This window comes from Podarcis muralis, chromosome 5, assembly GCF_964188315.1.
Source record: "Podarcis muralis chromosome 5, rPodMur119.hap1.1, whole genome shotgun sequence".
In the NCBI taxonomy this organism is placed as follows: Eukaryota; Metazoa; Chordata; class Lepidosauria; order Squamata; family Lacertidae; genus Podarcis; species Podarcis muralis.
This window is the reverse complement of record NC_135659.1, coordinates 72512192-72537378: the sequence shown is the minus strand read 5'-3', so window position 1 is coordinate 72537378 and position 25187 is coordinate 72512192. Positions and strand designations below refer to the sequence as shown.

The following is a 25187-nucleotide window of genomic DNA, read 5'->3' as shown; positions in this document are numbered from 1 at the left end:
AATTCCAAATCTTTCCTCTAGTTAGTTTGTTATAGGGAAGCCATATGGCAGTTCCTTGCAATCTGCTTATCTATAAGCAAGTTCAGACTTGGGCTAGTCTAGAGTCCAGTTCCTAAACCGTGGCTAACCAGACTCTTTCGGGAAGCTTAATCTGAATCATCCAGAGATGTACAGCGGTTAAAAACATGCATGGAAAATATCTGTGTAACCTGGGGGGGGGGGGGGAGCGTGAAGCCTGTGATTCACAAAGATAGGCCACAGGCGCCACACTGTGGTAGGAGGGGGGCATAGGCGTTTTTGTTCTGAACTGTTCTTCAGAATTATTCTATATGTTTGCTTTCTTAAATTTATATATAGCTTGAAGTAATTGCCCTTTTTCGTTGGTTTTTCTCCCAGCTTTTCATAGACAAGCTAAATTCTATAAATTCTATAAACCTTATGGCCCATAGCAAAATTATTTATTTGGGCAATTTATATATCTCTACATGGTCGGTGGTTCGAATCCCTGCGGCGGGGTGAGCTCCCGTTGCTCGGTCCCTGCTCCTGCCAACCTAGCAGTTCGAAAGCACGTAGATAAATAGTAGATAAATAGTAGATAAATAGGTACTGCTCCAGCGGGCAGGTAAACGGTGTTTCCGTGCGCTGCTCTAGTTCGCCAGAAGCGGCTTAGTCATGCTGGCCACATGACTCGGAAAAACTGTCTGCAGACAAATGCCGGCTCCCTCAGCCAGTAAAGCGAGATGAGCGCCACAACCCCAGACTTGTTTGCGACTGGACTTAACTGTCAGGGGTTCTTTACCTTTTTACATGGTTTATAACAGGGGTCAGAAAATGTTTTCCGCTGTCCCTCAGACCTTGTGGGGGGCCAATTATATTTTGAAAGAAAAAAAATGAATGAATTCTTATGCCCCACAAATAACCCAGAGATGCATTTTAAATAAAAGCACACATTCTACTCATGTAAAAACAAGCTGATTCCCAGACCGTTGGCGGGCCGGATTTAGAAGGCAATTGGAACAAATCCAGCCCCGGACCTTAGTTTGCCTACCCAAGGTTTATAACATAGAACAAAGACATGTTGAATTTAAAATCAGGACATTTTCCACATTCTATAAGAAACAATTAACAACTAAAAAGAACACTCTCTTTAGCAAGAACAAATAGCAAGTGAACTGTCAGACATGCCAGTTTCAGGAAGCCTGCAAACTTGCAGAAATATGTTTTAGAGGTGCTCACTTTCCCCGAGAATGCTAACTTCTAAAAAAAAAAAAAAGTATTTGCCTGCATTGTGCATAATACTTTATATTCTTTATTGGATAAATACAGCTTTAAAGTTCTTGACAATGTGTAGAAACTGTGTATTTCCAAGGAAAATTTTAAACACGGCTCAGACTTTATATCATCAACTGTGTGAAGGGGACAATGGTCTTGTACTCCTAGCTGAAGCCAGAGCAATGCATTGGATGAGTTCAAGGCCAGCGCAAGACATTTTGGCATCTGAGGAGGACCCCACAATGACTCCCCCCTCCCTGCCAGGAAAGAAGGGGTGAGGGAAGATCTACATCAGGAACAAGAGGGGGGAGAAAGATTGACATTGGGAACTGATGCCCCTGTGGATTCTGCTGCCTGAGGTAGTTGTTTCACTTTACCTCATGGGTGGGCCGGACCTGACTGAGGTTTAGCAGGCAATTTGCCAAGAGGCCATTAATCAGTTGCTGATGCTGAAGAAAGTTGCCAGGTTTCAGTGATGTTTTTACTGTAGGAAAGGTATTTGTGTAGCAGCAAAAGCATTAAAATAAATAATAAAATAAAATAAATGTAATCATTAAATTTAAGTGTAACATCAATAAAGCAACAGGAATCCCTATAAGCAAAGTATTGTTACATAACCAAATTGCAACTAAATATGTTCTTCTGTATTTAAATTTTAATAAATCACATTTGTTTTGACTTTCAAACCCTAATTCCCCAGTCTGTCAGCCCTGTATCTAGCTAAGGTAGGTGATAAAATATGTACGGGAATATTATTGTATTTTATTTTATGTAATGCTGAAGGCAGGAAGTAAAAAGGAATAACAAAAGCAGGTACTTTTAATAGATAGTGTATGTTGCAGGGAAGATTCCGGCAACATGGAGGCCCTGCCCAAGAGGCTGCTAAATCTCACCTGCAGGTTTGGCCCCTGACCTATATTGATCTTCTCTGGCAAACCCATAAATTTTGGTAACAGTGGCACTGACTCTGGCTTCCATCCCAAGCTACAAATTGAACCCTAACCTACTTCTCAGCTTCAAGGGGTCAGGAAATATGCAGCCATCCCAGACTCTGAGAGCAACAAGTTCAATGGAAGCTTACCTTGCATCTTCCCCAGCAAACTGTAGCCACGTTCTCAAAGTAAGTACCGTATTTTTTCCTCTACAAGACTCACTTTTTCCCTCCTAAAAAGTAAGGGGAAATGTGTGTACGTCTTATGGAGCGAATACAGACTGCGCAGCTATCCCAGAAGCCAGAACAGCAAGAGGGATTGCTGCTTTCACTGCGCAGCGATCCCTCTTGCTGTTCTGGCTTCTGAGATTCAGAATATTTTTTTTCTTGTTTTCCTCCTCCAAAAACTAGGTGTGTCTTGTGGTCTGGTGCGCCTTATAGAGTGAAAAATACGGTGAATCACTTACCAGGTTTGGTGAAGAGCTTTTGGACTTCACTTTCTTTGTGTTTCTTGCTTTGGCCGCTGAGGCAACGGCACCATCTAAGTAGCCATGGGATGTAGCACTCTGTACCAAAATGTATTTTTTAAAAAAATAATTTTTTAAAAAATTATTATTATTTTGTGCCAACTCCCAAGAACTTGGCAATAACTCAAATTATGAAAACTGTGTTAAATTATGCAGATATCTTACTTCTTATTCTGCTTGTGCCCAATATTATATTGTAATATATAATTAGTCAGGTCTTGAAAAATAGCCAAGGAAAATCTGCAGTAAAATGTGCATTTTATTGATGTTAAAGTAAAATATGGCACTCGTTAATGTAAATCACTTAGAGTATTGGTTTTTTTTAATGCCCTAGGCAGCAATTTTAAACTTTTTAATTAGAAGAAAATTATTCTGCTCTCTGCCTACGAACATAGAATAAATAGTATATGTCACTTAAATATATGCTAATACCCTTTTGCTTAAATCAGGAGGTGGGAACCAGCAGCCCTTGGGAGCCTCCTTTCCTTGTCCTGGCCCCTGCAGAAAAAGAGCCTCCTATTCTGAGCCTAAGTTTGAGGCTTGTCACAGGCAAGGAGGGAAGGCTTAAACACCCCCCCTCCTCAACTGCTTGACAGTGGAACCATCTCCCTCAATAGGTTGTGGACTCTACTGCTTGGGAAGGTTTTTAAAGCAGAGGTTGGATCACCATCTGTCATAGATCCTTTCGCAGAGATTCCTGCATTGCAGGGGGTTGGACTAGATGACCCTCAGGGTCCCTTCCAACTCTAAATTCTATGATTCTATCCGTTTCAATCCTAACCCTGCTGAAAAAAAAAATAGCTGGCTCTGACAGTATGCAGCCTCTCCAGCCACATTGTGCCACAAGTTCAACATGAGCTTATCCCAGGCGGCTTGAAAACAGACTTCAGTAAGGTGTTTTTAAGCCTCGTGACTAGAACCTTTGCGGAGAGTGCAGCTGGACAGGGAAGGGTTAAGCACCCTCAGTTCCCTTGTAGATCACCCACCTTGAGCAGTTAGGCATGCAGTAAAGGCAAAATGCTCGTCTTCCAAGTTGAAATGCACTGTGCGAGAGACTGTTTATGTCTGTGCTATATGTGTGCTGGCTCTGATTCTGCCCACTCTTGGCATAGAGCCCCAGGAAGGTCAGCTCTCTGGCTGAAAAGGCTTAAGTGCTCTCATTTTGCCTGCTGCTTTACTCCGGGGTCCAACATTTGATGACTGGTTTTCTCATGCTTGCGTCTCGCTCTTCCAACAGGAACACACAGAGCAGCAAACAATTAAATCACATGCACAACATTACACATGGAAGTAAAATAGCATTGAAAACAGTTCTATTTTGTTATCTGGGTTATATGGATAAAAATGGCTTTTTTAAAAAAACCCAAAACTTTGTAACATAACCAGGAATGGAGCCGGAAGTGCCCTATCACACCTTGGATGGTACTTTTTATGTTCTTGGCTTTGAATCGGGCAGTTGTGTTTCACTTTGGGCCCTATGAAATTTGTAAGTGGTCTTCAGACTTTTCAGATGCAGGACCCACCTTTAACACAAACAGGTATTTGGGGACCCATTTCTTAATCTTATACCATGCATTGCAATGGTGGCTGTGCTCCTCTTGCAACCCACCTTAGGTCAGGCTGTGACCCACCAGCTGAAGACCACACAGAGGGTTCCCATGTGTCGTGGTGACTCAATTCTTGAAATGGGCATATGGCTTCACTGCCCTAGAATTCCAATCACTTACGGACATTTTGTGCATTCTATAGATTAGCTGTCAGTTTAAACAGAATCGTATTCTACAGAACAAAGCAAAGTCTGGCGTGGTAAGGTGAATATAGTCTTTTTATTGACTACTGTGAGTAGAACAAACTAAATACATCTGTAACAGTTTGGGTTCCTTTATACAGTACATTAAATAAGTTATGCACATAAAATAGGTAACAAAAACTCCTAGTATAGAATCGAATGGCAAAAATTAGATAGAAAACAGAATCCAAGGAGTCTTCCCGTAGTAGAATTCCACATACATTTTCAAAAATTGTTTTAAAATCATGAATGGTAGCATTCATTTATGTACATTGGAGTTAGTGTGTTTTCCTCTTAATACATAGCAAGCCATTGTAGTTGCATGGAAAGTTATGGAAGACTGCCTATTTACACACAATTTCAGAATGCCGTCTCGCTTTCTCTCTCTCACACACACGCACACAGACACACACACCCCTTAACTCTTTGGAGCAAATCTTCTTTTCACTTCTCTGCAGAAAATAACATGGCAAGTGGGGGTTTACAAGCCAGTAAGTAATTTCAACACCACAGCTTTAATTATAATTTCCATATTTTTCTGCAAAACTGAATTAGTATTCCTTGCAGTACAAGATTAACAGGGCTGCTTCTTTTACTGCTTTTTTTTCTTTTTTGCATGTGGCAGAGAAAGGTCTGCATCCAACAAAAGTGGCCATTTTTGATAATTTTAAAACCTTGATCCTCTTCACTCATCAATAAAACCGAAGATTTCCCTCTTTGGCATTGCATCACTAAGTGATGGGTCGCACGTGGAATTTTTGGCTTTTTTTCTTCAGGCAGTTTAGTATCTGGGAATGTGAATGCATGGAGATGTGTCTCATGAGCAAAACCAAAGCAGCTCCCAAGCAGTGTTCTAGAAGATCAAACATTACCTAAAAAAATTGGCTACCACAGGATAGCCATTAGGAATTCTAAATCACATTTGGGCACCAAATGAACAAGCCCTGTTTCTCATGTGCTCCTTCATCTTCTGCACTTGCAATTTCATCTCCCACAACAACAATAGTAGCAAAATATAACTTTCAAATGAGGCAAAGTATGCTTCTGCTGCTAAACCTCAAGTGAGTTATGAAATTAGAGCACAGAGTTGCTTCACATGGTATACTTCTGAATTAATCCAATGTCAACCATATCAGAATGATAACCTTTCAAACACAGAAGCCTTACAGTCGCTTTGCTAGCAGAATGCAGCTTTGGGTATATCTACACCTCCTCCAATTTTGGGGGGTGGGGGTGTTTAAGTCTTTCTCCAATCCAAATCCTTACCCCCTTGATCTCCGGGAAAAATGAATAAGGCTTTCCATGTGGCTGCAATTATTTATTAACTTTAATTTACTTTTTAATCTAATTCAACCATCAAGTTAACTTCAGTCTAGTTCAATCATATAATTTAATAGTTAATTTGGCATGCTCAAGATTTAGCATCACAACTTAATGGATTTAAGATCTTAGTGGATTTGAATTCTTTTCAAGTGTCCTCCCAGTGACATGCTTTCAAATGCCCTGAAGTGAACAGGCAGGCTGCTAAAGATGCAACAGGGAGGCCTCACAACTCAGGAACGTAGCCAAATGCATTGGTAAAGTCACATTCCTTGGTTTTCAATGCACAGGATCCCTAGCTGGAGGCATCAGTTTAAAGATATAGATTGCTTACAGAAGCAAAAAGATCCCATTGGATGTTCGTGAAATCTGTTATTTGCAACTTGAACTTTATTTAACTTTGCTCACATGCACTGAGACACCTGGTGATAGAAAACCTGTTGGAATAAACCATGTCTGGTAGGGGTCCTGTTATTTTATTTATTTAATGTATATACCATGTCAAAGCAGCTTACAAAATTTTTGTATCAATGATTCTCAAACATTAAAAGCCAACAACTTCTCTCTCTCTCTCTCTCTCTCTCTCTCTCTCTCTCTCTGTGTGTGTGTGTGTGTGTGTGTGTAAGTAAATAATATCTTGGTGTTACGAGACAAAGCAATTAGATCTGAGGGAAAGACCACCAATCTCTTTTGTAAAAATCTTTGGATGAAACATTTCAATCTGTTGCGGCCCATAGACAGATTCTTAAGCAGCTTGCCCATAACTGTATGGAATTAAAATGGATCAACAAGTGGGATGGCTGCTGAGTCATTATATGAAGTAGTTTTAAATCCTCCTTTCAGCAAACAAAAATAGCATCCTTGTACCTCCCCCCTTTTTTCCCCATGTGTCCAAATTGAGAGAGAGGTGGGGGAAATGGAAAGGGGGTGGGGGAACCAATAAATATAGTCTTAGATGATGGGAGGAGTGGATATAGCTAGAACTAAGAATCAAGCTTACTTACATCTCATTTCACTTGATTCACTTTTGCCTGAGAAAGAAATTTTCAAATAACGGTCAGATTGCATACCAAAGATGAGAGAAGAGGATGCCCAGGCAAGCTCTGCTTTGTAGTAAAACAAACAACCATCTTGTTACAACCTCGGGTGAGAGTAGCATTTTGAGAAAGTTCGGATAAAATGAAACAATAGGCCAAAGTCCTCAGGGTCCCAGGCAGACCGTTCTGAGATCCCACTAAGGAAGGCTAACATGGACTCCTAAAGATGACATTATAATGGTATGGAAAATGCCCCAAAACAACATAAGCCTGAGCGCCAATGTGCTGGAGTACAAACCTTCTTCAACATTTTGAGGCATCTGTTTTTCAATGTAGAAAACTAATAAACTGTGTTGAGCGCAATCTTCTTTTTAGAGTGCGTTACTGTCTATTGCTGTCACGGAGGCTGGGGTGGAGGATCGAGAAGTGGCGGCCGACGTTTTCTCTAGAGCCGGACTTGCTACCGCATCGACTGCTTTGAGGGTGGCGGCGGCTGTGGATCGGCCTGCTGGTATAGGGGCTGGTTTGACTTGGCTGTGTAAGCCCTGCCCACAGATTCGGTGGTGCCTCTCCCAATCTTTGTGCTGGCAGAAGGAGCCACAGTAGCGGGCAATGTTGCAGCCGCTACAGGTCTCGCTGGCTTTGCGCCCACAGTTCCAGCAGCTCTGGAAAACCAAAGAACAAGCATTTCTCTTAAGCACAGCTCCGAACAAGACTGGCTATTGCCCATCCCAACTGAAGCCAGCAGAGGAAGGTAACAAACGGTACCCCACCCCCCAAAAAGTGCTATCGACCGACATTTCTATAGTGCAGAGATTCATAGCAATCCATCAAAGTCCTACCACCCACACCATTAAGAGAACAGCACCACGTCTAAGAAGCCTACAACAAATTAGCCGCACAATAGGTTTAAATGGGTTGATTTGTAAGAAGCAAGGTTTTTCTGAAAGCCCATCCAGTGTGTGGACGATCTTCCCAAGGCATGGGGGCTCCAACCTAGAAGTTGAGCAGAGCCACACAATAACTTTGCCTGCTACAACTAAGCAACATGGCAGAAAAGCAACTGGGAGAAGGGAATTCTGCCGTGACAAAGCATCTCCTAAATTTGCTTTCATTCACCTGCATTTCACTGACTGCCAACACCCTGCAAATCCAACAGATGGCCTCTCCAATATAATTGCTGACATTGTCCTCACTGCAACTGTTCCCAAACAATGGGGGACAGCAAGGTGTGCGGGGGGCGGGGAGCAAATCTCAAAGCCTCATGCAGTCACTGAAAATGACAGTGGAGATTCAATGGCAGCACCAATGAATCTGAATTAGTTGCTTGTTGGTCAGAAATAAAGGTGAGGTCTAAAGGCAATAAATAAATAAACAAACAAGAGGTGTGTCAGTGCACAAACAGCCGTAGCTAACTCAGAAGAGCGAGCCAAGCTGCATATTCCCAGGTAAAATGTGTTCTTTTGGAGGGGGAGAAGCTGGAAGTGTCTCAAAACTCTAATTGACTTTAGATTTTTGCTCCGATCAGATTAATCAGAATGAAAAACAAGGATGAATCCGGAAGGATTGCATGTCATCTTTAAAGTTCTTGCCTTGGGACTTTTCCCATGATTGCCAGAGATATTCCCTTGGCTTCTCACCTCTGTAGACTCCTCCTGCTCATTGATGACTAGGAAAGCGTCTTCTGTAGCCTGGCGTTTTGCATCGGCAATGGTCTGTTCCATGCGGGCTCTCTCAGATGCAATCATTTCAAATGCCTTCTGCTCGGCCTCTGCTACAGCTTTTTGGACTTCAGACATGGCCTGGCGCTTCACTTCATTCACAGCTTCTTCTGAAGGGAAACAAAAGCCTCATCAAACGGCTTCACATTGGAAGGCAAAGTACATAGCATGGAAGTACCCAGTGGTCATAGGAGTTAAGAAAGTGAAGCTTCTGCATAGCACTTTAGCCTAACTTATGGCAATACTACTGAATTGATGGTCATACTGTGATTTCTTATGCCCTCTACTGCATCACATAGGAGCAGCAGCAGACTTTTTGTATCCAAAGAATTCAGCATGCTTAGGTTACCTTGAGCCTCTGGAACTGAGTAAACTACAAATCTAACTAAATGCATTGAGATAGTTACCCTTTTAACAAAGTTGGCAGTCCATACAGAAAGTCAGGGATGCTATTTGAGTAAACTAAGCAAGGCAGTAGAAACTCTAGCCTTGAAAATTAATGCAGTCTCTTTTCCTGGTGCCATTTCACTCCTTTACTGTCCTTGACCTTGCTTGTTGGCCCATCCAGCAGTTTAATTCTACTGGCTACACAGACCCTTGTGATTCTGTTTACGAGCACCCATGACACCACATTAAGGGTGGTTTTGCTGCATCAGCATCATCAACAGAGAATTGGATTAAATGGCAGTGTCAGCAAATGAAGCAGAAGCCAATGAAAGAAGGGAGGGGGCACGAAAGGGAAGCACTAAAAAGAACAGTATCAAACAATGCAAATTTGTAGGAGACTCAGAAAGTCGCAGAGAAGTCAGGAGGTACTTTTCAACATGCACAAAAATTAACACAGAATGAAGCAAATGGTTTCATCCAGCCACTACTTAAAGCAAACCTTCAAACATTGTTCAGAACCCCAAGATGAACCCCGTTTTTAGTAGTGTTATCCTGTTAAAATTGATAATGAAAGACAACGGCCAAAGTCCAATGGAGCTAGGTATGCTTATGCCCATGAATTTACAGTGTGACCTATGTGTAGAACCTGTATTTCCATAGTGTTTTCCCTATGGAACTATCTTTTTAACTATTAAAAACATACTAACACAGAGACACTTTTCAATATTTTTCCCCAGAGAAGAGGAAGTGGAAGGTTGTCTACCTTAGAAGCCAAACTCTCCATATACAGAGGGACATGTCTTTTAGCTTTCTTATTTGATCTTGCCAGTTTTAAAATGATTTGTAATGCTATATTAAAGCAGGGCTTTTAAAAAGAATTTGAAAATCACCATCTTTTCATAATTAGCAGACTGCTTTGGAAACTGCCTTTAAAAGTATTCCTGAAACATTTGCTTGCAGTTGTAGTGTGTTGTTAACAGAAACACTCCTATAATTTTTTATAAAGGGATATAGAAAGTATTCCCTTAACATAAAAAGGGATTCCTTTCCCTCTGCCCTATTTTGTCTCAAGGAGCAGGGCAAAATTCCCTTCCTTTCGCTCTGCTATGCCCTCTTCCAGCTCCTGCCAGAAAGGCAAACTGAAAAACCAAGTGAACATTGTCATTACCGCCATTTACCCAGACAACCCCCAGATTAAACATGCAAGGAGCAGTGGCACATGTGGGACTCTCTATCAGCTACCTCCAAGGAAAAGAGGCTCAGGCACCCCCTCTCCCCCCACTCCGTCTGGGGAAGGTGCCAGCGCTGCCTGGCTGGCTGGCTCAAATCCCTAGGTCAAATGGACAAGCAGTGATGGGTCCAGATGGGTCCATCTGCTGGAGGCCCTGGTTGGCTCTGGCCATTATCACTCTCTAGGCAGTCAGACAGCAGCGTATTTATGAGGCCTTTCCCCAGCCAACCTGTGGTGCGTAAGGCTTTCCATCTTCTCAAGAATCTCTTGTAACATTCCACAGCTTCTCTGTGTGGCACTTCTCCGAAGGGGGCCTCCTTACTTACCAGCCTTTTTCCATATCTCTTCGGTGACATAACCGGCTGCTCCTGACCTGCCGCTGAACTCCCGCTGAGAATCTGTAGAAGGAAGGGTGGTGTCGACAGTATTAGACACAGAAATATTCTCCCACCCAAACTCTAAGAATTGATAGGCTGCATCTGTTCAGCAAGAAGTGGCATGAAGAGAACAGGGTAGGATTAATTGCTAAAAACCAAGCCAAGAGACTTCTGCAGTTTAACAGTGTTCACCAAAAGGCAAAATGATAAATGGCCACTTTTAATTTAGTGTCCTGCATAATTTATTGGACAGCGAAGCCCATTTCCATCTTTTAATACTCTGTCATCACAGGCTACACACTTATAAATATGTCTTGTCAAGCATCCGCTTTGCCCTACTGTAATGAGCATTAATCCTTGCTAATGGCGTCTCACGTTTTTACAGCGCGCCTTGTATTCCCAAGGATTTCAGGCCACTGGAGCAGACGCTATATTTTAAGGTGTCCTTTGAGAACAGGAACTCAAAGATACACAGTGCTACACAGAAATCAAGGAAGATCAACAGTGAACATTTTTCTCACATACATTACATTCTCACTGTCTTCGGTTTCATGGTTAGATGAGATGCTGCATACCTTCAGATTGAAAGCAATGCATTTCTGACACCCTGATGTAAGGGTAACCTTATGCGCCAGATGGGGAAAACCAGAGGATACAGCATTTCTCAACCCAGAAGCAAGTCTCCATTCTCATCTTGCCCCCTCCCCATAAATATAGTTCACTTACAGACATACAGCAGTATTAATTACAGAGTGCGCCTTTTTTGAATTCAACTTACTTTTTACTCAAAGTAGATGTAACTGAAATTAATGAACCTAAGTGAGTCTTGTCAATGTAAAATAAAAAATAGAGGATAACCAACGTAAATGAACTTAATAATCAGTCTATATAAGCACAAAATCTAATAGATGTGTTGCCTAACATTTTATTACCAAAAATGGAGTATAACCCTGAACTAAAAAGGCATATACAAATACACAAATTTAGAAAACTGAATACCAAATATAAAAGCCATGTGCTACAATAACTAAAAAAGAAAAATCTATAAACAGAACCTATATCTTCAAAACATATAACCATACCAGAAACTCTTTCTACATCGCATGGGTTATACTTCATCTGAAGGCAGCCCTGTTTAGGGAAGCTTTTAATGTTTGACAAGACTATTGTATTTTAATATTTTGTTGGAAGCCGCCCAGTGTGGCTGGGGAAACCCAGCCAGATGGGTGGGGTGGGTATGAATTATTATTATTATTATTATTATTATTATTATTATTATTATTATTATTATTATTATAATAAAATGCTATTCGTTATCACAGGATGTTCTTCATGTCCATCAACCAGATTTTCTGGATGACTGCAATATCAATACCATACATGTTCTGCTTGCAAGCCTTCTTCAGTGGTTTATTTTGTTATGCTGCATCCTTTGTGCGTGAGCTCAGCCAAATTATGTCCAAGTGTCCCTCTTGCTTGAGTCAAGGTTACAAGCCAATATCTCCAGTTGCAATCATCTATGTAAAAGTCTAAGGCACGACATGAAGTTTTTGGGGCTCCCCCCTCCTCCAGCATTCACCACTCAAGAGTGCTATTCCATACTTGGAATCTTCTATCTATAGCTGAACAGCCAAGTTGGTTATTTTGCAAGCACACTTCCTTGTTCCAGTTGCCACTGGAACTTCCCCAGCCCCCAATCCATAATTAAAGCATTTGAGATGGCAGATAAAGTACCCTGTGGCCCAACATTCTGTTTAATGCATGCTTTTGCATGCACCCTCTACTACGAAATAAAATTCGTATACTTTGTTTTGAGGAAGAGGCATAGAAATGCCTCCCTGTCATATCACCAGGATATGGTGGAATACAAAAATCATTACCAAGATTTTTTTACTTTTCCCTGCCACAGGTTCACAATCCAAAAAAGACAGGACATGCAAAGAAAAAAGGACGTAGAACTTGTAGCAAAAACTACGCCACTTTCATTTCCATCTGGCGTCATTGTTTTGAAATTAAAGTCAATGGTTGCTGCATCTTTAAGGATTTAGAAGCATTGTGTAGCTGGTTTTGTACAAGCTGTAGCATCATGAAAGCAGCTGGTAGGGGAGAGGGAGGCAGAGGCCACAGAGAAAGAACTGCGAATGGAGGGGGTTGCCATCTTTGGAACTCCTTGGGAAAATCACCAAAATAAATCTGCTGAAACCTGGAACTGGGTGTGTGCAGCCCAGCTGATTGACAGCTGAATGGGACACAGCTGTGAACAGCCTGAGGAAGCTCTGTCCACCTTGGTGCTGCCCATGAAAGCAAGCCTAGAGGTGAGAGACTAGGGTGGTGCCAGCTGGTACCAGAAACCTTCTTTGTTGTGAGATTCCGGGGAGGTTTGTGAGTTTCTTTGGGCCTTGAGTGAGAGCCAGGAGACTGAGAGATATTGAGTGGGGAAGTGTGTCGAGGAGAAAGAATTTACATGGCCTATATTTATTTGTAACTTGTATCAATTGATTTACAGTGGTACCTCGGGTTAAGTACTTAATTCATTCCGGAGGTCCGTTCTTAACCTGAAACTGTTCTTAACCTGAAGCACCACTTTAGCTAACAGGGCCTCCTGCTGCCGCCGTGCCGCCGGAGTACGATTTCTGTTCTCATCCTGAAGCAAAGTTCTTAACCCGAGGTACTATTTCTAGGTTAGCGGAGTCTGCAACCTGACCACTGTATTCATTCTGTCTCCCTGCAATAGGCTTGTTTTTGACACTATCCTATCCACCCCAGAATTTCAGGAGATAGTTACCAAGACAAATCCTCCACCTAGATGCATGCCCCAGGTTAAATATTAATGTGTGGCAAGCATCCTGTCCCCACCCCCATTTTACAAGTGAATTTCTAATAAGGAAAGTCACTAACAGTATAATGGGAGTTTTAATTGATTTCATTGGAATGTAGTGGGGGGGGGGGGAGAGACAGATTCAGTGAGAAAGAATGCATTGCATTTTTATACTTAAAATGCTAGAAGCAGCAGCAAAAGGCAAGATTTCACAAATAAAAGAAATACATGATTTCTATTTATTCCTTTTTTGTTTCTTTTGCATACAACTCTACTTGGCATCCATTCAGGTTCAAACTTCTGACTATCCAAGGCACACAGGGGCAGGGAAGGCACAGCTTGCTCAATTTCAGATAGTTCTATTTTTGTGCAGAAGTTAACTCAGAAGTAAGGTACATTGTACTTAATTAATTTGTGTATAAGTAATTTTTGTGTTGAAGATTACAGACTAAGCTGCAAAAGCAAAGGAGCCTGTTGAAAAGAATGGGAACAATCTAATACTTTGGTCTTCTGGCACACTAATAATACACTAATACATTAATACACTAATAATACACAGCCACTTTCACGGTTGTTAAATGTTATTCCACTTCAAAACACATATGGAACATGCAGAGTTCCATAGCTTACCACTGTTAATGGAGTCTGAACTCCCTGGGCTATGTTGCCTCGTGATTAAGTCATTCCCCCCTTTCCGTGGCTCTGTGGTTTCACTGCATCGCCTCTTCCAATAGTTGAGCTCTTCTCTATCAGCCTCCTGACAACGGCGGAGAACGGCCATAGAGCGCCTGGTCTTCTCGACCATTTCCATGATGCAATTCAATGCCTTCCAGAGAGAGGAAAGAACAGCGTTTGAAGAAGCTGTTAGAAAATGTATTTCCTCCTGCAACTTTAAGAAAAAGAAACTCAGGGGCAAAACTACAGTATCAAAATTAACAGGGTGAAGGTTTTTTGGTTTTGCTGCAGTAAATGGTTTCAAACTGTGACGTTGCATGTTGTAGTGACCCTCTATTTAAAAAAAGAAATCAAGCCCAAACTCCTGTATATAAAAAAATACAAGCATTATGGGAAAGGGGGCTGGTCTAGTACAGTCATTGACATGCTAGTTTTTTACATAACTGAGATTTATTTTTTTTAAGTGGAAACATTTAAATATGCAATTCATCACATGAAATGGTACAGCCCAGTACCACATTATGATGCTGGTCACACAGCCTGGCTATTAATTAGCTGCGGAACACTGTTTTGCATGACTCTCAAACTGTACATTTATTTGTATCAAATTCCACTGGAGACGCCAGGAACTGAATCTGGGACTTCCTGTATGTAAAAAGCATGTGCCCGATTACTGCATTATGGCCCATCTAGGCTAAACAATTACATTCTCTCTCTCTCCCTCTCTCCCTCTCTCTCTCTCTCTCTCTCTCACACACACACACACACACACACACACACTTTCTGCATGCACACATGCTGTTACATTTCCACTGCTCCATGGCAGAGCACACACTTTACACGCAGAAAGGCCCAGGTACAATCCATAGCATCTCTAGTTCCAAGGAACAGGCAGCAGGAAATGAGAAGAATCTCAGCTGGAGACCCTGCTCCAGCTACAATACACTATACTGAGCTAGGTGGATAAACAGCCTGCCCTGGTAATTAGGTTTTATGCAGTCCAGGTTTATTTGGGTTTTTTTTCTCCCCCATGTCAGTCTCTCACATGATCAAGATGCTTCCATTCATCAGCCCATTCTCTCTCTGTTAGGCGATGGTCCACGAGTTCATCCTGATAGCCTCCGTTTAACCCTGTAATGCGTGGCAAGGAAAATGCTGTGTCAGAAAAAGAGCCTTAACAGTTTGATGCAATACAAAGATATGGGGCAGGGGAGAGAAGAGCTATTGCAGTGGACCCTCCAGATACGAACTTAATTTATCCCGGGGGTCCATATGTACCCCGAAAAGTCCGTATCCAGAGGCGCGCGGTGAAACCCGGAAGTATAAAGTTCTGGTTTTGCCACGTTTGTAAATCAAAATTATGGTACCCAAAGGTAACGTAACCCAAGGTACCACTGTATTCTATAACAGTGGCCCATGGAAAAAATCCCCTGCCTGGGAGTCAAATTTTGTCTGTAAGACTCTTCCCCCCGCCCAACCCCCCCCCCCCACAGCCATCTATCAATCCAGCTCGATCCTACTTGGTCACTATCTCCTCTCACCACCACCCGCCTATCAAAGTTGGGCCCACAGCGGGGAGGAAGAGATAAAAGATCTGGATCGCCAGGCCAAAAAGGTGCCCCACTCCTGCTCCAAAAAACACAGCCCAGGCTTCTAAAACCCCAGAGGGTTACCAGATCAACGAAGGAGCTGTGTAGGTTTGTGTGCCATTGATTTTGCTTTGCAAGAACTGAATCTACAGAGATTCAGGAAGCATTGAATTTGCAGCTTTAATGGCTAAGGGAAATGCATTTGAAAACTACATGGGACTCCTTACCAATACCATGTCTATCTCGCAATTCTCTGTGCTCCAATGCCTTGCTTGGGTCTCTGTACAAATGGGATGTTGCAATGTCTTCCAGGGTGTAATGCTGGAGTGGGGGTGGAGTAGGATGAAACTGTCCCGCTGGATTTATGACGGGCAACATCAGAGCCGGGCTGTGGCGAGGGGCTGGACTAATGGTGCACACCCTCTTGGCAGGAGGCTCTGACGGGAGTGGCTCTCTCTCGAAGCTGTTTTCTTCCCTCCTGTGAGCAAGTCAAGAAAGGAAATTTTCCATTAGTACTAAGAAACCAAATGCAGAAAAGGAAAGTAAGTAAGTTTGAAACCAGTAATTAATGGGGAAAGAGATATACGTAGAAGTGAACTCTGGAAAAGAGATCAAGTAGAAAACAATTCATGCACACTGACGGTACACAAAAATCATGCTACTGGATCAATCCAATGGCCTATAGTCCAGTATCCTTTTCACAAAGGGAGAAACTAGATGTGATACGGAACATGAAATTCAAAACCAGGTCAGGGTTTTCAAATAGCAGGTATGGTGATCCACAAACAAAAGATGAGGGTAACTTCCCTCTCCCATTGTTGGGTCTCTAGTGAAGGGAGAGACATTAAGCTGAAAAGTGTGGCAAACGACAGATGCACCAATTCCAAAACTCTTTTTCTAAATCATGCAGGCTATACTGAAAGCCACAACAAGTGAAATATTCACAGAGCCAACCTAAAAAAGCCACACGTAGGCAAGTCTTGAACTACCAGATGCCTGAAGAGGTCACAACAAAAGGGAATTTTAATAGAAAGCAGCTTATAAGGCACCAGGTTGTTAGTTAGTTTTTTTAATGACAAATTTGTCTGTTTTGAAACCAGCTCCTGCTACCTGTCTGGACTGTGCCTCTTTCCGTTTCCATTCACTTCCATCAGCAGCTCTGAAGAGTCAGCTGGGGACGCAGTGTTTGTGTTCAGCAAGATGTGCTCATGCTGGGCCAGGTACTGGGAAGGGGTCTGTTTGGCTGCCCGAGCACAATGCAGCAGCTCCCTCTGCAGAAGGGGAAGGTTGGCCTGCAAAACAAAGGTTAGGGTTGCCATTTAGATTTATTTAGCTGCTGGGATACCCTCTTGCTGCTGACATCTAATGAGCCATAGGAGCAAGCTACTTGTTAAAACAAGGTTCCTTTGCCACAGAGACACCCCGCCTCCGCCAAGAATCATTGTGAGCCTCCTCAAGAGCAAATAAGACAAAAGAAAGTAGAATTTGCTAGCAGTGCCTATATTTGTGATAGGCTGGGCTATAGCTTGCAGTACTTGATGTTTGATCTTTTACGATGTTTTTAGTATTCTGTTGGGAGCCGCTCAAAGTGGCTGGGGAAACCCAGTCAGATGGGCGGGGTAATAATAATGATGATGATGATGATGATGATGATGATGTTATTGTTGTTGCTGCTGCTGCTGTTGTTGTTGTTGTTGTTGTTGTTGTTCCCATGTCCCAGACAATAAATGTCTTCTGGAGGGATGAGCTCTCATGCAACTCTACTATGAATAAATGGGAGATTCAGTCCCTTCAAACAGAAGGTGGGGAAAGGGCTGATTCTTTCCTATTCTTGCCAGGTCTCACAAAGTTCAGAATTCAGCTCGGCTCCCCCTCATGCTTCCCTGTGTAGAAGTATCCAGCTGGATCAATGGTTAAAAATAAACAAGGAAGGAAGGAACGCATGGGCCTGGGGCATGCTGTAATGACTGAGGCACGCTGTACAGAACACCCTCCAGAGAAAGAAAGTTTGTTTTATATATATATATATACACACACACACACACACACACACACACACACACACACACAGTTGCTTTCATCACATCAGCTGAAACACTGCAGGCCAGGAGCAGGTAGATAGCCCACTTAATGGTCAGAGGTTATGTGGTGGTAGAGAAAGGGGGCACTTGAGCATTCCTTGGCAACTACTTTTGGCTACACGTGACATGTAAAAGGTAAAGGGAAAGGGACCCCCTGACCATTAGGTCCAGTCGTGACCGACTCTGGGGTTGCGGCACTCATCTCGCTTTTTTGGCCAAGGGAGCCAGCGTACAGCTTCCGGATCATGTGGCCAGCATGACTGAGCCACTTCTGGTGAACCAGAGCAGCGCACGGAAATGGCGTTCACCTTCCCGCTGGAGCGGTACCTATTTATCTACTTGCACTTTGACGTGCTTTTGAACTGCTAGGTTGGCAGGAGCAGGGACCGAGCAACAGGAACTCACCCTGTCGCGGGGATTCGAACCGCCTACCTTCTGAACGGCAAGCTCTATGGTTTAACCCACAGCGCCACCCACGCCCCATACACATGACATGACTTTCTCTCAAATAGTCAGAATCCTCCTCCTATCAAAATTCATTGCTTGGTGAGTCTTTCTCTAGTGTGGCACACAGAATTTTTTCCTTACTGGCTCACCAGCCAATGCACAGTATTAAGCAATCACCTTCAAGAATGGAATCACAAATGGACGAAGAGGAAAGTTGGTAGCCTCCTGGAGTTTGCAGTGAAATTCCTCTATTGTCACAGTAGAATTCTGTAAAGAGAAAGGGGATTGACGTGGTTATTGATTCTAATTCCACAGAAATTCTACGAGGCTTTTTCTCTCTGAGAATCTGGATTTGCATGTACCGTGTGGAAAGAACTAATATTCCTCAGTCTCCAGTCCTATCTGATCTGCCTCATCTCACATTTGGCTAGGAACCGTGAGCTACAAATTCTCACACTCAATGCATAATTTACACATTAAGAATTTATTCATTTAACTTACATGCATTTATAGGCCCCTTTCACCATGCAGTCTTAAGGTGGGTTACAAATAGATGTAGACATAGGAAGGGGGGGGGGGGCTGACATCCATCGACCACACTGCATTGTGATTACTTAAAAAGATAGCCACTCTGGTTTCATAAGCTGCTTCTGCACCATTTCAAAGTGTGACCACAGTCATTAGAAGTTATCTGGAATTGTAGAGTGCTAATGCTAGCTAGACAACCTCCAAAATATAAAGTAAATAAATAAAAATCTGAAACAGGAAAAATGGGTGAAATGTCACATGTCAGTTCCTAGCACATAATCATTTTTTTGACCATGTATAATCAGGGTTTGAAAAGCCTTGCAATGTGTAAACAGAATTCTCGAGATTACACTGAGACAGAATGAGATGAAAGTGCACCCCAGTTGTGTGTATGAGTGTGATATAGATGTTACACACAAACACAAATATTTCTCCTTTTAAAAACTGGTTTGAACTCAAATCAACAGCATCAGAAAATTATTAATTCACCATGCTGCAATTAATTATGACAAAATGGACACCCCAATTTCTGAAAAGTTATGCAATGAAGGTTTGGGGGGGAAGCACACTAATCCTAGAGGGGGGGAGCAAATATTGTAAGAGGTTTGGCCATTTACAGAAAGCCTACTGACAAAGTCTGAGCAGGATCAGAAGGGTCTGGAAACCAAGCCTCATGAGGAACGGTTGAAGAATTTGGGTATATTTGGCCTGGAAAAGAGGAGATAGGACAGCCTTCTTCATATATATATATAAAGGGCTTGTTTTCTCCTGCTCCAGAGGGACCCAAAACAATGGATTTAAGTTACAAGAAAGGAGATTCTGACTAAACATCAGGAAGAACTTTCTGACAGTAAGAGCTACTCGACAGTGGAACAGACTCCCACAAGAGGTGGTGGACTCTTCTTCAGTGGAAGTTTCTAAGCAGAGCTTGTATGGCCATCTGTCATGGGCACCTGAGTTGAGATTCCTGCATTGCAGAGGGTGGGACTAGATGCCCCTCATGCTCCCCTTCCAAGCTTATGATTCTGTGATTCCATAACGAAACGCAAAAGCTTCTGCTTCTCATTTCTTTGCTGTATTTGACTTATTAATACTCACCACTAATGCCAGAACAAGGGTGCGGACTTTCTCCCCTATCTCTGGTGAAATGTCGTTGCCAAACTGCTGGAGGGTGGTCAGGAAGCGTTTGAGTTTGCTGAGCTGACGGGCCCCACAGGTAGCTGGAAGCTGCTGGTTGGTCAGTGAAGATGAAGATGATGAGGCAGGGCCATTGCTGAACCTCTGAGGGGGTGACGGTGCTCCATTCAGCGTCGGGGGAGAATGGTTCATTCCATTGGGTACTACAGTGGGGAGGGGAAGGCAAAAAGCAATGAATATGTTAGCTTTATATTTTGAGGTTTAGCCCCCAAATGCTTCTTTTTTACATAAATTTATATATCACTTAACTACAAATAGTCTCCAAGTGGTGTACAATAAATAAAATACAGAAAAGGTAAAAACCAGTTAATGCTATAAAGCAGTGGTTCTCAAACTGTGGGTCCCCAGATGTTGTTGGACTACAACTCCCATCATCCCTGAGTTCTGGCCTTGCTAGCTAGGGGATGATGGGAGTTGTAGTTCAGCAACATCTGGGGATGCACAGGTTGAGAAAGGCTGCTATAAAGTAAGTTAAAAGCTGGGATTTAAAAAGTTTTCAGTACATGCCAGAAATTCAACAGGGAGGGGGGCCTGTCTGATTTCAACTGGAAGGAAGTTACACAAAATAGGAAATATTGAAATGCAGGCAGAATGGCTGAGAACACAATTCAGGAGTTGACATATTTACTTTTGATACTGGGTGGTGGTGTTAAAAACTATTTAATATTTTAGGAAATAACATCTAGTGGGGTTGAGTGGTGGAGTATAAGCTTTGCAGGTTGAAGATTCCTTGTTAATTTCCTGGCCCCTCTGGTTTTTGTTTTTAAAGGGAGGAGGGTAGGGGAGCTGGTGGTGGAAAAGACGTCTATACACAGCCCTGGAGAGCTGCTGGCAGTCAGAGGGAGCATTACTGGGCTAGATGAGCATTCAACCTGACCAGCATAAGGCAGCTTACATTCCCGGGACCAGAGTGCTCTTTTTCTGTTCCTTGCAGGATGTCTGCATTCTGTACCACCCTGTACAGTACACAATAAAATTTAAGAGACCTAAGAAAACCCTAGCACTCCAGAATCTGAGAATAAATAAAAAGTTAACACACCAGATGTGCTGACAAACACACTTCTTATTAATGAGAACAGAAAACACAGATGCAAAGAACTTGATGTTCTCGAGAAATTAAACATTTTTTTAAAATCGCTTCCTAAATTAAAACCCAGCTTAAACCTATGTGTATATTTAAAAATCTGCATCTCAGGAAACCTGGCTGCTAATAAAGCCACAAAAGTGACCAGCTAATTAGGTACTATACCAGCCATTCACCTCCCCTGGACTGAGACAACAGTCCCTCACTTCTCTAATGTCTGCATTAGAAAGAAAGAACTTGCGGTGGCTTTTTGTTTTTCCCAGAAAGCAGAACAAGACACAGCCTTACATGCTGCTGGGGTAAATGAGACAGGCCGAGGTCCGCCAGGATTGACAGGCGGCAATGGCGGCATGCTGGACGGCGAGGATCGTGACTGTATCTTCACTTCCACAGGGGATCCTGGCATTACTGGCACCCTCTTCTCACTCGCAACTGAAATGGAAAGTAGAAGAAAGAATGTTAGCAATCCAATGGAACTTAGCAATTACACGGTGCTTCAGTGTTCAAACCACGTCATAGACATTATCTGAGTAATCCATACAAGGAATGTCAGTATTCTCTCCATGGGGGATGATAGTTAAGTTTGGCCTAAAATCCAATTAGCAATTCAGTGGCAAAGGTGAGATCTAAAGGGCGGAAGGACGTCCTGGCTTATGGGTGGCTCTTGAAACATCATTTCAAGCTCAATCGTTTCAAATATTAACCAGAGTTTGTCAGTCTCCGATGACATGACAAGCTCTGGTCAAGAGACGGTGGCAGCTCCTCCTTGCAGCCATGCCAGGGACGGGGGACTGTGCAAACCTGAGGCCTGTCCCAGCTTGTTTATGTCACACTAAACTATGGTTTGGCTCTATTCAAAACCATCTGCTAGTTGGCTACATTTAAACATAACACTGAAACATGGTTTTGAAGTATGAGAATGAGCTTATCCTTATTCCTCCCCCCCCCAACCTGGTTTGCATGCTCCCACTCCCCTCTCCTGCCCAGTGAGGGTATAAGGAGGGGATCAGAAGGTTCTTGGCTTGTTCCACCAATTGTAGTATGCCTGGGATTGGATAGCATGGCAAGCTGCATATTATTATTATTATTATTCCCTGCCCATCTGGCTGGGTTTCCCCAGCCACTCTGGGCGGCTTATAGCATATCTAAAAACATAAAAATCTCCTGATATCTGCCTTCAGATGTCTTCTAAATGTTGTGTAATTCTTTATCTTTGTGGCCCCAGATGTCATGAGCCCTGTGGGGACATCATGGCTAGGACACCAAAGGAGCACAGGGATGAGTGAGCTGGGGACGGGGGCAGGGCAGGATCCTGCATGGCCACAAAGAACGCTTTACAAAAGTGGTTTTAGTTCAGAAATTACCAATATAGTTAAGTAGTGATTAGGAAGTCTACTAAGAAGTCTTTTTAAAAAATGGGTGGAACGATTTGCAATGCTTGACCACGTGGTCTGGAGAATCCCCAAATCAAGGTGGTGAGCTGTAGTACAGGATAAATGGGGAAGGGAAAGAAGCTACCTTGCAGGTGGGGTGTAAAAATGCTGAATAATTCCCAACTATGATTCTATGGTTCCCTCTGCAACAGTGAAGGACAGAGAAGGAAATACTTCCAATGTAGATAATAAAATAAACAGATTACCCAAGAGTCACAAAACTGTGCAGGTGCCCAATGGGATTTTTAACCACCAGCATAATATTTTACTAAATAAAATATTTAGTTAACTATTTTACTAAAAATAAAAAGGAGCTTTAAATAAATAGCTTTCATATGTGTATAAAACAACCCGCTGCGGTGCAAAACAACCTGTTGCAAGCATATATATTTTTATAAATGTTGTGGTGCAAGATATATGATCTCCATCTCGTTGAACAACATATGGACCACTTATTAGTTCCTAAATAAAGGGGTGCCTGTCTTATTTGATTATTTCACAAGCAATCTGGGACTACACTGTAGCATGTCTTCATAAACATATTGACAGGTTTCCAACACATCCATCTGTGTCCCATCTCCGCTCGCCTCCCAACCTCTCCTTTTGTTAAGGGGGAGACAACTAGGAAGGGAAGGAACTGACAGTTGTCTTTCACGTTTGTATGTTGTGCACAGAGTGTGAAAGCCCAAAGGGAGCCCTCACTTCAGACCACCTGCTTTTTCAGTGATGGGCGCCAAGAGGCCTGGAAGAGATCTTAGCAGTTAGACACGTTGCAACCTTCAGGACTTGGCATAATGCTGGAATTCAGTACAGCTTACCAGCAGGCATGCTGAAATGCCTACTCAAAAGTTTAAACAGAAAACTCTCAGATTCTCCCTCCTGTTGAGAATTAGCAGTTCCTATGCTTCCATAACCACTGAAATAAGCTTCTGTGCAAGGCTTTGGGAGCTAAGAACAATAAGAGACTTTGAGAAGAACCCAGAATTGGACACAGTAGTAGAATAAACCTATCCCTATTAGTACAAATAAGCTGTTACCTTCTCATTATTCTCCAACCCAGCACACTGGATGCTGCTTCATGACTGCTAACATTCAATTTTGGATTCCATGAGCATCATTACTGAGTTATCATAAAATCCCATAGGCCATGTTTGGATGATCATATATCGGTTTAATAAGCAAAGATGTGAGCATGTCTTTTGGCTATGCACACAGCCCCTTTGGGCTATTGCTTTGCATGAACTAGCAAACCAAGAAGTATTTCATTAACAAAAGGTTCTTGTTTCATTCAAATTGGGAAACTATGATTCACAGATCCAGAAAAAGCCAGAAGTTAGCTTAATCTCCTGGTTTGTTCCAAAGTTATTATCAGAATGGGAACTCACAGTAGAAGACCTCCTTGTCTGCGTGGGTGCTCATGTGAACGGAAGCACAAAGGGGCTGCATGCGCAACATAAGACTCATTCATAGCTTGGCTTATTAAGCCCCAGATGTAGTCATTCAAATACGCCCATAATTAATGTTAAGACTTCACTGCTGTAAGATGTGGTAACTATAAACTAGAGTAGCATTTTTTCCAAAAAGAGTTAGATAAATTCATGGAGATTAGGTCTATCAGTGACTAAACAAAAAAATCCATGATTATAAAAGACAATATGTTGGGGATCCAGGGTTAGTCATGTTTGGCACAGAGTCATAGACCATCTGAAAATCAGTGGGACTTAGGTTAGCAATGACTAATATAAGTCCATTGATATCAATGGGCATACTCTAAGCATTGCTAAATCTGGCTCCAACCCAGTGTCTCTAGGATTACTAGATGGAGGGAGGCAAATATGGTTATTCCATCGTATTTGATTAGTTTCACTAAGGCCATTCTTATCTATCGGTGGTTAAAGGGAAGAATTAATGTAGCAAGAAAAAGTTCATTCTGTAATATTTATTAATAAAATGAACACAGACAGACCCTGCTTATGTAGGGTAATTCTGTGTTCAGTCTCCAGAAGTGCTAAGTGTTCTTATAGATACGACTATATATTCTCATAATACTTTCTTATTCTGAATAATAAAATTTTCAGTGTCCAGTACCCTGGTACTCTTTTAAGGTGGAACAAACTTGTGGCACAATCCTATGCATGTATACTTGTTAATATCTGGCAAGTGTACATATGAATTCAGTTTCATTCCAGTAATTCAGCTCTAATTGATGGGATTTCATTTCCCTTCTACTCATAATCTTGGGGAGTTTTTCCTTTTTTGTGGATAGATACGTGCCCATTAGGGACGCAGGTGGCGCTGTGGGTTAAAGCCTCAGCGCCTAGGACTTGCCGATCGAAAGGTCGGCGGTTTGAATCCCTGCGGCGGGGTGCGCTCCCGTCGTTCGGTCCCAGCGCCTGCCAACCTAGCAGTTCGAAAGCACCTTCGGGTGCAAGTAGATAAATAGGGACCGCTTACCAGCGGGAAGGTAAACGGCGTTCCGTGTGCTGCGCTGGCTCGCCAGATGCAGCTTGTCACGCTGGCCACGTGACCCGGAAGTGTCTGCGGACAGCGCTGGCTCCCGGCCTATAGAGTGAGATGAGCGCACAACCCTAGAGTCTGGCAAGACTGGCCCATACGGGCAGGGGTACCTTTACCTTTACCTTTACGTGCCCATTGGTATTTTAGGATGTAGGGACACACGTGTAAATCGTTCACACTACGTGCTGAGAGCAAATGCACTCTCTGGAAAAGCAGGTGCATGGAT

General features: G+C 42.6%; 1 protein-coding gene across 7 annotated transcripts in view; it reads right to left on the bottom strand.

Annotated features, from left to right (window-relative positions):
* Nucleotides 1-4537: 4537 nt before the first annotated feature.
* Nucleotides 4538-25187, bottom strand: part of CBFA2T2 (CBFA2/RUNX1 partner transcriptional co-repressor 2) — a 68721-nt gene continuing 48071 nt past the window's right edge. For 3 of the 7 annotated variants that reach the window (XM_077929206.1, XM_077929203.1, XM_077929207.1), the window contains exons 2-11: nucleotides 21300-21443; nucleotides 19829-20070; nucleotides 18380-18469; nucleotides 16785-16966; nucleotides 15902-16152; nucleotides 15131-15216; nucleotides 14041-14299; nucleotides 10542-10613; nucleotides 8517-8707; nucleotides 4538-7541 (exon numbers count right to left, since the gene is read on the bottom strand). In XM_077929206.1, coding sequence (XP_077785332.1) covers nucleotides 7248-7541; nucleotides 8517-8707; nucleotides 10542-10613; nucleotides 14041-14299; nucleotides 15131-15216; nucleotides 15902-16152; nucleotides 16785-16966; nucleotides 18380-18469; nucleotides 19829-20070; nucleotides 21300-21417 — 1785 coding nt within the window. In that variant the 5' untranslated portion in view covers nucleotides 21418-21443 and the 3' untranslated portion in view covers nucleotides 4538-7247. The remainder of the gene's footprint in view (nucleotides 7542-8516; nucleotides 8708-10541; nucleotides 10614-14040; nucleotides 14300-15130; nucleotides 15217-15901; nucleotides 16153-16784; nucleotides 16967-18379; nucleotides 18470-19828; nucleotides 20071-21299; nucleotides 21444-25187) is intronic. The other 4 variants (XM_077929204.1, XM_077929205.1, XM_077929208.1 and 1 more) reach the window with 4 other exon arrangements.